This window comes from Eumetopias jubatus, unplaced genomic scaffold, assembly GCF_037043125.1.
Source record: "Eumetopias jubatus isolate StellerSeaLion01/CBP00866 unplaced genomic scaffold, mEumJub1_p1.0 scaffold_5, whole genome shotgun sequence".
NCBI classification, from domain to species: Eukaryota; Metazoa; Chordata; class Mammalia; order Carnivora; family Otariidae; genus Eumetopias; species Eumetopias jubatus.
The window spans coordinates 145193813-145210952 of record NW_028274811.1 but is presented as its reverse complement, the minus strand read 5'-3'; the positions used below and the strand labels follow the sequence as shown (position 1 = coordinate 145210952).

The following is a 17140-nucleotide window of genomic DNA, read 5'->3' as shown; positions in this document are numbered from 1 at the left end:
ATGCTAATTTTATCTCTGTCGATGTCAGCGGCTCCAAATTAATGAGCGCTCTTAGCTGCAAAATATCTCAAGAAGCAATGAGAATTAATTCCCATTAGTTACAAACTGACAGACAACTACCACCTGCCTTGTAAGACAATAAAAGTTTTGAATGTTCCCTTTCTGTTCTCAATTAAATGTTTACTCAGATGGTGAAGAAAGGTGACTTACGACATCAAGAAAAATATTAAAACTGGTTTGTACATGAAATGACCAAAGGGGATTTCAGATTCTGCTGGCAGTAGAATCAACAAGGAAGGCTTTGAGGACGGATTAATTGAGATATGCTAAAAGTGAAATAGGCTTTGAATAGTTACAGCAGTAAAAATTGAAGATAAACAAAAGGGGGGGAGATCTTTTAATTAAGAACAGTCAAGTTCTCTGAGAAACATAGAGCTCTTTAAACGGCATGTAATTCCAAAAGGTTGAGCACAGCCCTGTGCGTGCCTGTTAACTACATAAACAACCAGAATGTGTTTTTCAAGGTCCTTGTAGCTACTCCGATGGATCCATATTTCTGCAAGGGAAACAAGTTTTGAGTTTCTCTTTTTTTGTGAATTTATATTTTTCATTTTTAACACTCCATCAGCATTGATTTGAAGAATGGAATATTTTTAGAATGACTTAGAAAAAAGTGGTAAAACAAAATAAAAGCAAAGCACGGGGCTGCGAGAACAGACCCACAGGTACATAAGAAGGAAAATCAGTGCCTTGTTACTGTGTGTCTTTTGTCACATTAACAGTGGCGTGTGCTTATGCAAATTTTGTAGGTCTTATCTCTGGATAAATGTGTGCAGAGCCAATAAACATAATTTGTGTATATACATATGTACTATGTGTGTGTGTGTGTGTGTATACACATAAATTATACCTACTTATATCTATAGACATACACAGAATCTATGTATACCCAGACACATAATCCTTGTAGCGTAACCGGGAGTGTATCAAGACTCCCCCTGGAAGATGACAGTCCTTGAGAAATGACTGACCAAATTGGCTAGTTCCATCACTCTGAATTCTCTTGGTTTCTCTTCCCTGGCTAGGGCCCCTCCTATCACAGCCCCCTCCAGAGAGACTGGGCAGGGGGCAGGGAACTTCACAGAGAAAAAGAACGGATGTAACAGCTTTTTCTCCCATTTGTTGGCTCTAGCTAGCTTGGATTTGGCTTTTTGACCCAAATGAGGTAGGAGAGTCCAGAATGCACGTAGGCCACCTTCGAGAGATGGGTTCCTCAGGTTCGTCCACACACCCGGAGGCCTGGCTAGTGGGTGGAGGCCCTGCAAGACATCAGCTCTCACAGCAGGCTGTGGGCTGCCTGCTCATCTTTGAACTTGGGGCGGAGTCTGTTTCACCAAAAGCACGTGGAGGGAGGGGAAAGAAGAGGCTGGTTCTCAAGAGTCAAGCGTGTACACCAGAGAAGCACAAAACAGAGATTTCCACCGCTACAACTGATGGGCTATCTGCTAACGATGAACTCGTTAGTACTCCGGGCACAGGTGCTCATCAGTCATGACTGACCATGTTTCAACCCTCTTTACCATGGAATGTCCTGGAGGTAGGTCCCTGGCCGGAATGTGCTTCAGTATAAATGAGGTAGGGGTGTAGTATTAGAAATGAGTTGCTGTTTTAAAAATGGAGCTGTTTACCCCCACAAGGGCTTTTTTTTTTTTTTTTTTCTTAAAGATTTTATTTATTTATTCGCCAGAGAGAGAGAGAGAGAGAGAGAGCACAAGCAGCGGGAGGGGCAGAGGCAGAGGGAGGAGCAGGCTCCCCGCGGAGCAGGGAGCCGGATGCAGGGCTCCATCCCAGGACCCTGGGATCATGGCCTGAGCAGAAGGCAGACGCTTAACCATCTGAGCCACCCAGGTGCCCCCCTACAAGTGATTTTTAAGACAGGAGGTAAAAGGAGTATTCTGGGCTGTGGGAAAATCAATACTGGCACAGGCAAGCATTATGTGAGAACATTGCTTTCCTTTAAACTGATAAAGGGAATCTCGAAAAGGAGACTTTTGTAAAACAAACAAACAAAAAATCCTTTTGCAGTGAGATCTTCCCTTCCATCTTCCAATTCTGTTTCCTGCCATGAGGGCCGGGCTCTCAATTACACGGCCTCCTTGCTCTGGGCTCACCAGACCCCTTCCCACACTGGCCTCCCAGCTCCTGGGCCTCCCCGTCCTTCCAACCAGACAGCCCTGGCCTCTCTGCCTTCACCCATGTTTCCCACGGCTCTGACTCCATCCTCGGGGGTCCCGATGACAGGGGTGGGGGGCAGAGGTCTGGGGGGGTGTGCTGGGGGCTGCAGCAGGGAGGCAGCCTTACTGGGGGCAGCTAGCAAAGGGTCCTTCCCCACGTGAGGAAATATTCCAACGACGTTAGAGTCTTAACACATTTCATCTTACAACTTTACGAGGAAGGCACTTTTATGATTTCTGTTTTATGTACATGGATGCTGCGGGCACAGCAGACAAGCATCACTCCCAGAATCGCCATTTGTGGCGAACCCCTTTCCCTGTGTGGGCTGCCCTTCACCCAGACCTCCTCCACTATCCTGTTTGGGGTGAGAGTCCGCACTGCAAGGCTGCACAAGATCATCCGTAGGGCTAAGAGGGGAGAACATTTGAATTTCTGTTTTTTTTTTTTTTTAATTTATATTCAGTTAGCCAACATAGGGCACATCCTTAGTTTCAGGGGCAGAGTTCAATAATTCATCAGTTGCGTATAACACCCCATGCTCATCACATCCTGTGCCCCTCTTAATGCCCATCCCCCAGTTATTCCATCCCCCCCACCCTCCCCCCCCAGCAACCCTCAGTTTCTTTCCTAGAGTTAAGAATCTCTCATGAATTTCTACTCATTTATTTAACCAAGCGAAATAAAATGAAGAGCTATCATATTTACTCTAGAGATTGGTCCTCTCACTGTTCAGATGATGGTGTGTCTTTTGTTGGAAGCTACACCGTGTCAGGGCTGACGGTGACACCCCTGCTTATTCCAACACCTTACCCAGGGCCCCTTGCTGCTGTTGGGGTGCGTTGGCCCATGTGAAGTTTTGGATTATATTATCTGGCTTGAAACTAACTAACTCTCACAACATGAACAAGTGGTAGCACTAATACTTCAAGCATGCCCCAAAGCCAAGAAAATAGCTAAGCTCACCCATCTATCTATACCTGGAGTGGTGAACACCAGCCACCATCTGAACCCGTAACAACAGAGATAATACGCTCAGACCTCACACATCCAGCCATATCGCTCTTCCTGAAGAAAACGTCTTTGTGATTAAAACTATAAACCAACCTGAAAACTTTTGTTTTAACGTAGCCTATCTTAAGTTCTACCTTTAGCGTACAATTCTTTTATAGTGTAAATAGTATAAGTGTATACTAAAGCATGTGTAGTTGGTTGAAGAGTGTCCCCCCCAGAATCCATGTCTATTCGGAAGCTCAGAATGGGACTTTGTCTGAGAATGGGGTTTTTGGCAGATATAATTAAGATGAGGCCACACTGGATAGGTGTGGACCCTAAATACAATGACTGGTGTCCTTAAAGGAAATGGAGAGGAGGCTGGGAGAGAGAGAAGGCCGTGTGTGAGGACCGCGGTGGAGCCTGGAGGGAAGCTGCCACAATCCATGGGCCAGCCAGGGCCACAAGATGCTGGACCGTCTCCTGGAGCCTGGAGGCCCATGCCAACACCTTGGTTTTGGACTTCTGGCCTCCAGAACTGCGAGAGAATGGATTCTGTTGGTGCAAGCCACTCAGTTTGTGATAATTTGTTAAGGCAGCCACAGGAAATTCATACGCTGTATTTACACTTTATAAGGAACAAATCCACCTATGGGGTGCAAGCTAATATTCTATTCTGATTGGGTGGGTGGATGGGAATCTCAGAGACAGCTTCCCGCTGGAGACCCCAAACCCCAACCCACCAGGCTTGAGAGCTTCAAATGGGCCCTGCCCTTCCATCACCAGCCCCCTTTCCTTTCCAACTGTTTTCTCTGTCTCAAAACTTCCTGCCACATTTATGGGAATTTCACTTCTTGCTCAAGGTTTGTGCCAAGCACTCAGTTTCTCCAACAGGCTTCTTTAATTGTGTCTGTCTTATTTACCTAGGGCATTGCAGTCATTTCTGGGTACACCTTTCTCTCTCATATAACTTTGAAAGCTCCTTAAAAAATGAAGCTGTTTTCATGCCATCACCACACCTACAGAACTCATCCTAGAATATTCCACTGGAAAGTCACCTAGAACACAGGTGCCTTCAGATGGACCCGGAGGGAGGAGTCCAAGGAATGAGCGCTATAAGATTCTGACCTTGGACCAGCTTTAGCCGTGTCTAGATAAAAATTTGCTGAGGACATACATATATGTCTTCCATATTTTCAAGGGCCATGGAATTATATAGTAATTATACTGGGTAACAAAATTGGGACCCAGAGATTTCTGAAGTATCAAATAATGGAATCACCCAACAAGAAGTGAAAGTAAAGCACCTCACTTAAGTTAAAAAGAAAATTAAAAAGTCAAGGTAAGGATAATTAATTCACAGCTTTACAGAACTCACATGTGAAAAGACTGCATTTTATTTCATTGTAAAGTTAATATTGGTTCAATATTCATAGTAGTTATAAACACAGGATTCCAATTTGGACAGACATGGATTCAATTTCTAGCTCTCTGAGCCTTAGTTTCCCCATAGGTAAAATGGGCACTATAAAGATTCATGTCATAGGGATTTAGGGAGGATTAAATTAAATATTGAGTATTTAAAAAGTTTAATGCTGTTTTATGGTCAATTAATCTTCAACAAAGCTCGAAAGAATATGCAATGGGAAAAAGACAGTCTCTTCAACAAATGGTATTGGGAAAACTGGACAGCAACATGCAGAAGAATGAAACTGGACCACTTTCTTTCACCATACATAAAAATAAATTCAAAATGGATTAAAAACTAAATGTGAGACCTAAAACCATAAATATCCTAGAAGAGAACACAGGCAGGAACTTCCTTGGCATCGGCCATAGAAACTTCTTTCTAGCTATGTCTCCTGAGGCAAGAGAAACTAAAGCAAAAGTAAACTATTGGGACTACAACAAAATAAAAAGCTTTTGCACAGCAAAGGAAATGAGCAACAAAACTAAAAGGCAACCTACAGAATGGGAGAAGATATTTGCAAGTGACATATCTGATAAAGGGTTAGTATCCAAAATATGTAAAAACTTATAAAACTCAACACCCAAAAAACGAATACTTCAATTTTAAAATGGGCAGAAGACATGAACAGACATTTCTTCAAAGAAGATATTCATATGGTCAACAGACACATGAAAAGATGCTAACCATCACTGATCATCAAGGAAGTGCAAATCACAACTACAATGAGGTATCACTTCTCACCGGTCAGAATGGCTAAAATCAACAACACAAGAAATAATAGGTGTTGACGAGGACGTGGAGAAAGGGGAACGAACCCTCTTGCACTGTTGGTGGGAATGCAAACTGGTGCAGCCACTCTAGAAAACAGTATGGAGGTTCCTCAAAAAGTTAAAAATAGAGCTACCCAACGATCCAGTAATTGCACTACTAAGTATTTTCTCAAAGAAAACAAAAATACTGACTCAAAAAAGGATACATGCACCCTGATGTTTATAGCAGCATTATCTACAATAGCAAAATTGTGGAAGCAGCCCAAGTGTCCATCGATTGATGAATGGATAAAAAAGATGTGATACATATATATGTACACACACACACACACACACACACACAGACACACACAGACACACACACACACACACAGACACACACACACAGACACACACAGACACACACACAGACACACACACACACACAGACACACACACACAGACACACACAGACACACACACACACACAGACACACACACACACACAGACACACACACACACAGACACACACACACACAGACACACACACACAGAGACACACACACACACACACACAGACACACACACACACACACACGGAATATTACTCAGCCAGAAAAAAATGAAATCTTGCCATTTGCAAGAACATGGATGGAGTTAGACAGTATTACGCTAAGCAAAAAAAAATCAGTCAGAGAAAGACAAATATCGTATGTTTCACTCATATGTGAAATTCAAGAAACAAAAGAAATGAGCAAAGGGAATAAAGAAAGAGAGAGAGGCAAACCAAGAAACAGATTCTTAACTACACAGAACAAACAGATGGTGACCAGAAGGGAGGTGGGTCGGGGGAGAAGGAAACAGGTGATGGGGATGAAGGAGGGTACCTGCCGGGTGACATACGGAAGGGCTGAATCACTGTACTGTACACCTGAAACTAATAATACACTGTCTGTTAACTAACTGGAACTCAAATAAAAACTTCGATAAAATAAAATATTCAAAAACAGTTTAATGCTGTGTATAACATATACGACCTAATTATTTTTAATATCATCGTCATCATCGTCACTGTCACCAACATCATTCTCATCTCTCAAGAAAACGTACTAGGAGCCCAGGCTGCCCCAAGGGAACACTCGCGCTCTTCCTGCACTTCCGGTGATGCAGGAGGCGACTAGCAAGGCCACTGCACGACTCCCAGAGGAGGGCCCTGGAAATGACTGTGCAGGGAAGGGATGCAGCCAGCAGAGCAACAGTGGCCTGGGCACTGTGGAGGGGCTGGAACTGGCCTTAAGGGGTGTCCTTGGGACAAGGGGGAGGCATAGTGTCATGTGATTTAAAAGGTCAGGAACAAGATCAGGGCATGATCAGAGCAAGATCAGGGTGCAGATTTTCTAACAATATAAATTAATTTACAAAGCTTGAATTACTCAAAGAATTAATAAGATGCTTTCAAGAGATGGTGAGTGGCCTGTGGCCAGAGGCGTTCAAGCCAGTCGTTGGGCTTGCTTTTAGCCTCACTGAATAAATGGCTTCCAAGTGCTCTTTACACTCTGATGGTCTTTAACTTGTGAATGCTGTGTTTTCCCCCAGTTAAATAAATGATTATTGAGCATTCGAGTGAAAACCAAGCTCCTCAGAGATTCCACCATTCAAGAGAACTGGACAATGAAAAATACCACATAACTCTTTTACCATAAACGTGTCAGCCTTGTTACTTAAGTTACATAATAATGCTTTGAACTTTAATAAAGATTTTAAAAATACTTTTTCCAAATCTTCACCTTTTATAAAGCATTGTTGTGGTATATTTTGTTTTCTGAGTATTCGTTCACTGTATGCCATATGTTTGGTTTTATAGCGGGCAAAAAAGAGACAGTATTTGGAAAACATTCTTAACCTAGGTTCACCCACTGATAAGATATTTGTAAGCAGCATTACTTAATTATATTTACTAATACAACATCCAGTAGAAAAATAACTTTAGTAATATCTTAAAATAGCAGATAAAATACAGGAGAAATGCAACTAGGTAATTCCTTAGAAAATGCATATTTTTATATAACTGTTCAAATATTGTGACTTGAAAAAAAAAAAAAAACCTCTATGGACTACAAATCTGATGGAACCAAAGGAAAAGCAGTTGAAATCTGGGCCCCAACTCGGCATTAAAGATGTGCCGCTATATTTATTTCTGTTATGTTGAATAACAAAAAGAAGACAGAGTTTAAACTTAAACCATGTGTATACTAAGTTGGATTCTTTTAGCGTGTTGGCAAAATTGCTGGAGATAGTGTACATCAGGAATTACAATATTTTGAAAAGGGATGAATCAAACATGATTAAAAGACACTTCCTGTTGCAATCTACAACCTACATTAAGTTCTGTTGGTAAATGTCTAAGCCATAACTTTCCTTTCACAGACAAGAACATTTATAGTACTTTCATTTTTTAATTTTTATTTTTTTAAAGATTTTATGTATTTATTTATTTACTTAGAGAGAGCGTGTGTGCGGGGAGGAGGAGGGGCAGAGGGAGACAGCGTGAGAGAGAATCCCAAATAGAGTCTGCGCTGAATGCAGAACCCGACGCAGGGCTCGATCCTAGGCCCTGAGATCATGACCTGAGCTGAAATCAAGAGTCAGATGCTCACCTGATTGAGCCACCCAGGTGCCCCTTATAGTACTTTTCATACAGCCAGGTATACAGGTCTTGTTTTATATTTTTCTAGTTACTTCATCAATCAGATTCAAAATAAGGATACTAAGACTTATCACTCCCAACATCACTGAAACCTTTCATATAATTTGATGTTAAGATTTATATTTAACCCAGATGTCTAAAAACAATAGTATATAAAATGTAGTATTTGGTGTAGCACTGAAAATATATTAGCTGTGTCAACAATCCTTAAGAGGTTCACATTTTATGGAAGATAACATGCAATTAAAAAATAAAAACTTCTTGGCAAATGTGCAAAATTTATATATATATGTATATGTATGTAAATTGCCTCAGTGGTTGCTGACTTTAAAAAAGGAAATTAGATTTTATCATCTCTCTGTATAAAAAGGTTTCTGTGCATTCTTTCTTGGAGCACATCATGGGAGCAGCCTAAAAGCAAAAAGACCAAAGTTTTGCCGCCGTATATGACTGAGCCAAGGAAGCCAGAAAAATCCAAGCCTTTGCAGCCAATTTTTTTGCATCTTGTGGCTTAGAGGAATTAAGAGCGAATGAAGTCTCTGGTTTCAAGTCTAATGACTGAACTGAGGCTATCTTGATCTCTCAAATTCTTCTGTTAAAATACACTACTTTCTGGAAAACTTCTCATGGAGTAATAATAAAACTCTTCCATAGAGAAAACACACTGGTCTGCAGTAAGATGCATAAGGCAGGTGTTAGCAAAGAAAAGCCAAAGAAATAAAAAATAAGACAAAGACCACACATGCCATAAGCAATTAGCAGAGCGAGGAGACCGATTTAGGCAATTTGTATCATGTCCTTTATCATTCCAAACTCCTACACATAAACACCCATAACTATCATTCACTCACCTTCTGAAAAAATATCATAAAAGATGGGATTCTATTCCTTCGTTTTCCTTTGTGTTTTTTATAAAAAAATAAAAATGTTCATGCCAATACATGCTGCTGTGTCCTAAGAGTATGGATTCTAGCCCATGTACCCACCTGCCAGCAACGTGATCTTCAGTGTCATTTACCGCTCTAATTCCCCATCTATTTAAGGCGCTAAACCCATCAGTTTCCTTCCTCAAAGGAGAATTACATCAAAGATTTAGTAAAAGTCCTTTGAGAATTATAATGTGCTATAAATATATGTTGGGAACAGTAGAGGCTTAGATGGTCTGGTATTTAATGATAAATAAAACTTCAACAAATTCTCTTTAAAAACTGAAGCTTGAAAGAAGTGTAAAGACTGAAAAAGTGTAAATCATAAGCCATAATGCCAAAATAAACAAGTTTGAACCCCAGAGGTTAAACCTATTTGTTCTGGTAATAGTCACCTGACAGCAATCAAAATTCATTATTCAAAGGAAGACGCAAATATCTTGTCATAAAAGAAGCCTTAGATTTTGGACTTGAATTTTAGATTTGAAATGTCTGTCCATTCAACCTGAACACGTTGGCATATTCCTTTATTTTAAGAGGACTCTGAGGGCATTATTGTATTTTAGACTCCATCCATTTTGCATGATGCTAGATGATTAGTTCCTTTTGTATTAAGTCACAACAATACAGTTCTACTTCTAGATATGATTCCATTTTTTTGCTATTTCTGGGCTTAGGATGGTAGTATGATTTTTTTTTCAGATTTAACACATATTTAAGGCTAATGAGTAGCATTCCTGAAATTAACGGTGAATTTGTAATTCATATAATGCAATGACTTGCATATACATTTTATACATACAAAAAATTAGTAGTCAATATTCTCTTATTTATGATAACATTTCTTACTAGCGTTACCCTGTTTTGTTTGATAGTGGGCACGCAGTAAATATAAGTGATATAATCCATAACTTAAAAAGGTAACAGAGCTATGACAATTCACTAGAAGAAGAAAAAAGGCTATAAAAATGACAGTAATATAAAATGGAAAGGATATGCCATTTAATAAAATGAAATGCATTTAATATACAGTAGAAAAGAAAGAGGCTAAGCTGTAGCTTGAGAAACAAATAAATTTGGCTTCTTAATAAGCCAAATTCCCCTAATATGAAAATGTAAAACCTTTCCATCAGAGATAAAACGTTTATCCTCATTTAAATATACAATGTTAAATAAAGCAATGCTAATTCCATCATGTATTTTTCTATTTAGCGTTTCCTGAGTTCACCATTCCACTATTTCTATGTTTTCAGGAGCACGTCGAGAAAAATTGCTTAAAAACAGAGAACGCTGAGGTGTTATCTGAAGAACATTCTATCCACACAAGCTAAAAGTACTTAGGGATTTGGGGCAGATTTCAGGACCTTTGAAACTGAAAACCTGGATAGCAGACACTGCACAATGTAAATGTAGGTATACTTCTTATTTCTAGGCGTTAACAGTGAGTATTTGTTACAATTTATTTCTATAATAATGGAGGTTCCACCAAATATAATATTTAACATGGACCCTCCAAGCCAGTTTGAATAGCGCTAAAGTAGCTATCTCAAAAATACCATAAAATGGTCTCATTCAGCCTTTTATGTTGGTAGGAGTGATGCCTCTTCACAAAAGAATCTATGAAACCCCTCAATACAGTATATAGGCACTTGCGTGTTCTATCAGAGAAAATTCCTTGAGACGAATTTTAAGCATACTACCAGAGACAAGTGACATGCCCTGCTATAAAGAAATACCAAAAATCTGACATATCTGTAATATTCACAGATGCAGATATATATTTATGGGACTCTATCAGCATAAATCAAATGGCTATGAATAAAACATCATTTAACCAATTCTAACTTCAGAAGCAGAGCGACACTAAATTTCTCACCATTGATGGAAAAAAGAAAGCAAGGAAAAACACAGCTCGGTGAGAAGATTTTCTCTGACACATTATGCCCAAGTTTTTATCAACACCCAAACTACTTCAACCTAATGTTTACTTTCAGACACAGAAAAATAAAGGTAATTGGATTTTCTAACTTTTCAACTTGTGGTATAACCTGGAAGACGCACCACTTTACACTCTGCTACGGAGAAACAAGCATGCATGGTGACAGAGCACAGTCCTACTGATTCAAGAAAGCACCTAGACTGTGACATCTGAAGTCAAGTGACGTAATCCCCAAATCCTCCATTTCCATTGTCCAAAAGACAGCTGCACCGGATCTTAGCAAACAGCTGACATCTCAGGCACCTGCTGAACCGCAGAAGATACTGGAGGTCCATGATCAGTGCCCATACCCCAAACCAAACCGAAGATTATAAAACTCAACGTGAAGTCAACCCTTTAATGCTCAGCCAGTGGCATGGATCCAACAATGTGACATCAATGAAAAAAAACGCCATAACAGTGCCTGGCTGGAAAAGCTCTTTAGGCGTCGAGGTCGGGAAAAGAAAAGGTTTTGTACCCACCTGGGATCTTTCTGAATGCTATCGATGGATGGGGATCTGGCCAAGGTGCCTTCAGGCGGGAGGGCAGGGCCGGATTTGCTGTACGGAGACTCGACGGAGGGACAATACTGCAGCTGTCGGTAGGGGTCGGCGTAACTGGAGGCTGGGCCGGCTGCGTAGCTGGCCCTCTGGAAGGTGGCGGCGGCGGCGTTCTGTGGACCATGCTGGCTCCCGGTGCGCTGCAAGGGGATGGAGTCGACACCGGGGGAAGATGGGGCTACGACAGGAAAGTAGGGACAAAGTAAAAAATTGAGGACCTGCTCACAGAAACGGTTAACCAGGTCTAGGCAGGGGGAGAATTACACACATAAGAAAAAAAAAAGGGGGGGTTCGGAAGAATAAAAAAATCATGTCATATTTGAACCAATACATTCAGTGTTATCCAGTATCATGAGAATTAGCACACTATCTCAGAAAGAAGCCTTTCAGCCACGGGGGGAAACGCGTCTGTTGTGTGTTGCGTGCTGTTTACCGTTTTGTTAGTCTCATGTGTAAACTCTGTGTAAAACCCAAACCCAGAGGATCCCTAGGGAATCTTTTATGAGGGATCATGGACAGTTGGTTCTTTACTGTTCATGGGGAGAAAATTCAGGCAGTGTTCACTCAGGGGATGTTACATTAATTTCATTAAGAGTGTAAAACAAACAGTAACGTGGTTAATTCTCCCGAATGAAAGGAACAAAATCTCATGCGTGGGGGTGGAGGGGGAGAGAGAGAGAGGCTGGGCTCCTATTTCCACAGTTAGTCCTGGGGCATTAAACACAGGACTGCTCGTGCTGCTGGAAAGCAACTCCCCAGAGATTTTCATAGGCCTCTTCTTCAACCAAAGCTGTCAGAGTAACACATTCGGTGAAGGGTAGGCATGTGGGAGAAGATGAAGACCAGCCCAACTGCAACACAGACAAGCTAATGAGCCGACATGCCTTTTCCGGAAGTATCTACATCTTTTCAAAAAGTCTACATTGTTTTGAGAAGATTTTGTGTACCAGTTACTAACGTCAGTTTGACTAGTTCCAAACTGAATTTCAATTCTGTTTGCTGCGTGGATTCTTTTCACATGGCATTCTTTTTATCTGGTTCGCAAAGATATTCGACATCTAAGGTTTAACGAACATATACAATGGAAAGAGCATTTTTCATGTTAACAGAATGTGACCAGTTATTAACTGCTGCAATAATTGTGAGCCATGACCAATCCTAGACAGTACGATGCCTTTCTGGCATTGCATGCAGATCAGAATAGATCCGAAATATAGCCCGTGTCTGGGTGCGACTATTTACACCATGGCGGTTCTGTTACGGAATAAGGTTTCAATTATAAATCAAACCCCTCAACTTTGACTTTCTGAATGCTTACTATTAGTGGATGACAGTAGAGTTTATATTGTCCTCTCTCACATTAGGGGACATATGCCAAATCGAACACACAAAAAATTATGTCACTTTGAGCAAGCGATTTTTAAAAGAAATTAAGGATTTTGTCAAATGACAAAAAGGTTGTAAAGTGAACTGAGGAAAACATTCTCAGGCCGAGAACTGAGTTTTAAACAAGAGTTCAAGGCTTCTCATTTCCAATGAACTGTAATACTTAACCTTACAATAATCCAAATTAGGAGAAGAGCTACTGTAGCAAGGTGAAGAGTAGAAGAATATTCAAGAAAAACTTTCTAAGCAAAAAAAAAAAATGTACTTATATGCTGAGGAGCAGTCTTTGAAATGATGAGGGTTGTCCTGATGGATTAGGTTTCAAAATGATCTGATGAGACTAAGAACATTAAGTTTGGAAAGAGAAAATGTGTCCTACGTCATTTTGCAATTTCTGGAATATTACAAACATGTGTAATTAAAATTCATGTCTTAAAAATGTATGGACAACGTACTTTATATTACGGTGACAGGGGTTGAAAATTTAGGCCAGGCATAACCTTGCTTTTGGAAGAACAAATGCACAGAGGCAAACAAAATTTCATTTTCTAGAAGAGTTGTGACAAGCTAGGCAGCAAATCCAGGGCAAAAGGGGAAAACTAAATACACCTGACATTTTCCACATAAATGCATTTTTTTCCTTCAGGAAAGTAATATCTACATTTAAGCTTGCTGAAAATGGTTCCTAATATCAGAAAAGAAATCCTTTTCTACACAAAAGTGTTGATCATGAATACAGTAAGTACAGTGATTAACAGGAAAAGAGAACAACACAGCAGAGATCAGGAAATAATACCAAAATCTTAGGAAAAAAAATACTTGTTAAAAAACAGTATAGGGAAGGTGAACAACCTGAGTAGCCATGCTGAAAAACTCTCAAGGGACCTTAGTGGAAAGAGTATCATGAGAGTTGTTTAACAAAGACACTCCCAGCAGCAAAGACTCAAGGACACTGGATTCAAAGGGGAAAGCAGGGTGTGAAACAGTTTCTCAAGCGGAAACAGGAAGGCAACATCTCAATACAGAAGGAGAAAGAAAAGGTGGAGGTGAGTTTATGAATAGTGGTAGGCTCCTCTGTGTGCTTCCCTTTGGCCTGTTTGGTGTCAAGGTCATAGAATGCATTCAGTGCTTGGCTTCTACAGTTAGAGTACTGGGTTCACTTCCGGGCCTCTGGGCAATTCTTGGGATCAGATGAGTGAGTTACTGAGCTTTGTAAGCTCCAGCTTTCTGACTGGGGCAGGAAGAGAACAAAATGGCCTCATGGGATCACTATTTGCTTTAAAGACATGAGAGGCATTAAACATCTAATATGCAGAAACTGCTGAACAAAGGAGCTATTGCTATCTTTACCATTAACAATGCTGAAATCAACTAGCACTAGAAGAAGAGATTGTCCACACTGTACTGGGGTGAAGACCCCTGCCCCTGGGTATTGGAGTTTAGAGCTCCTGCAAGGGCTTTTTTTCCTCCACAACCCTGTATGAGAGTGAACATGTCGTTCGCACTTCACAGATAGGAAACTGAGGCAGGGAAAGATTATGTAACTTGCCTGAGTTTGCCTGTATGTAATTAGAGAAGGGATTCAAGCCCTTCTACCCCGCTTCCAGAGTGTATACTTTTAAAAAACCACCACTGTGGGGCGCCTGGGTGGCTCAGTCTTTAAGCATCTGCCTTCGGCTCAGGTCATGATCCCAGGGTCCTGGGATCCAGCCCCGCATCGGGCTCCCTGCTCGGCGGGAAGGCTGCTTCTCCCTCTCCCGCTCCCCGTTCCCTCTCTCACTGTGTCTCTCTCTGTCAAATAAATAAATAAAATCTTAAAAAAAAAAAAAACACTGTAAACTGCACCAAGCTTTAAAACTTCAAAATGCATACCAATGAACTACTTACATGGTGAGAAAATTTAGGAGAGGCTTAAAATTAAGGGAAATGTCTACTAAAGACACAAGAAGATATGTGGGTTTATAACAGGAATTAACATGAAGATTATATTGAAAAATTGTTAAAAATTGGTGTTAATTTACAGCATTTCTCATTAAATTGAATTTACAGGGATATGCAGAAAAATACTGAGAAAAATTCTTTACACAGAAAAATCTAACTTTGTTCATTTCTAGAAAAATCAAAGAACACGGACACCTATAGTTATCCTAATTTTAAAGTGTTTTGAATCTTAGTTTAATCACTGATATCACTATATTAACAAAAAAGAGGGTGGATTATGAAATCTAAGATGGGTGAACAACTTCCAAAAAGATCTTATTAGACAATCACAATCGCATTTATGGCACTTGATAAGTGGCCTTTCAGACGTATCATTCCTGAATCCAGCGCTTAAACTTTTAAGTCATTCTAGTAGGATACCTGATGAGAATTTCAAAATATAAAATTAGAATTCAAATTGGTCCTGCCAAACTGAAAAAGAAAAAAAGAACAAGACCGATCAGTGAATGAAAATGACGCAAAACAGCCAAATACAAATGGGGAGAGAACTACCCTATATTCAAATGCAGGTCATGGGGTCATCTTGAAAATGCCCTGGGTGTTATACTTAACTAATGAATAATTGTGCATCAAGGACTAATTATGTACCATACAGTGGCTAACTGAACATAATAAATAAATAAATGAGGTTTTTAAATCTTGTTAAAAAATAAAATTATATAAAATTCCTAAAGATTTAATATGTCCTGGTATAATGTCACCACAAAAACTCTAATTATTAAAATATTAAAATGTTGTGTGTCATAAAAAAATAACCCAATTTCCTTGTCAACTGCATTATAATGAACTGTTATCAGATATTAACTATGTCCATTTTTTGAGTCTTGTCATTTACAGTTACTATTCTGATGCTCTTGAAGAACGTGTTTCAGCTTCAAGGAAAGTCATGAAAAGAACTTTTGACAAATAAAGGTTTCTGATATCCTTAAGATCATGAAACTAAACTGGATAAGGATTTCTGGAACTAATGGAAAAACTGCATTCAAACAGAACAAAAATTAGTAACATGGGACCAAATAAATTCAGAAAGATGATTATAGTTTTTATGACTCTTGTTTAAAACATCGCTGGTTCTCTAATGTTTGCTCTTCCAGATTTAAAAAAACTTTTTCTCTCAAGAAATCTATGATTTACAGAAATATGATAAAATATTCCTTTGTAAACAACAACAAAAGAGAAAATGTGTGAGAATCTAAACAGATCTCAGACTAGCCATCAGTAATGTAACAAGGCAATGTCTTATATTTTTTAAGTGTGGCACAGGAAAATGACTTAACATTATACATTAAATTCTCCCTTTCTGCCCTCCGTGTGGCTCATGCAAACCATGGCTGCCCATCAGTTCGGATAAGCAGATACTGGCCACATTATTAAAAACTTCCCTTTAACAGGATGTCTCCTGAATTTCTGTCTGGTTACACATTTTCTCTTAGAGCTCAGCTGACCACATCACCCACATTACAGGATGGCTCTATTCCACGGAACCTTCCCATGGCAAACACTGAGGTGGAAGGTGCTTCCTCAGCTCCTTAAACCAACCCCCCCCCCCCCCCCCCCCGCCCGGTCAGCTGCTCCGCAAACAGGCCCTTTTCCACTCAGTAAGCTCTTAGAGCTCAACGAACCGTGCTGCTCGTCTCTTTGGGGAAATTTTAAAAGCAGCCTCTTCGGCAGCTGACTTGATACTTCACCTGACATCTATGCTGTTCACGAAATTATCTGTTTTCTTTAGAGCTTCACAAATAAAGGTCTCCTGTACAAAGGGGGGAGAGATGTTTTATGTGTTGTATTTGCTTGAAAGAGGGGAAGAGGGATCCTTTTTAATAAATCAGGCATTCTACTTTGATCATGATGGATGGTTACATCCATTCTTTACTGACAATCAAAAAAAGAGAACAGAATAAAATGTAAGAATCTGGCACATGAAGAAACTTGGGAGGGATATAAGACAGGGTTCAACCAAAAAGAAAAAAACCCTTTTTTATTACTTATCTTTGCTTTTCTGTATATTTGTATATATAGAAATATGAAAACATAAATTACATTTATACCTGTTACATAAATACAAAATAAGCACACAATAAGCTAATTAAACAATATTTCCTCTGCAAGCTCAGAAAGTAAAGATGACTTAGGGTG

General features: G+C 39.9%; 1 protein-coding gene across 2 annotated transcripts in view; it reads right to left on the bottom strand.

The window, feature by feature from the left end:
- The window catches only part of CTNND2 (catenin delta 2), a 564215-nt gene that overhangs the window by 332055 nt on the left and 215020 nt on the right, over positions 1 to 17140 (bottom strand). For both annotated transcript variants that reach the window (XM_088023533.1, XM_088023534.1), the window contains one exon: positions 11540 to 11795. In XM_088023533.1, coding sequence (XP_087879659.1) covers positions 11540 to 11795 — 256 coding nt within the window. The remainder of the gene's footprint in view (positions 1 to 11539; positions 11796 to 17140) is intronic.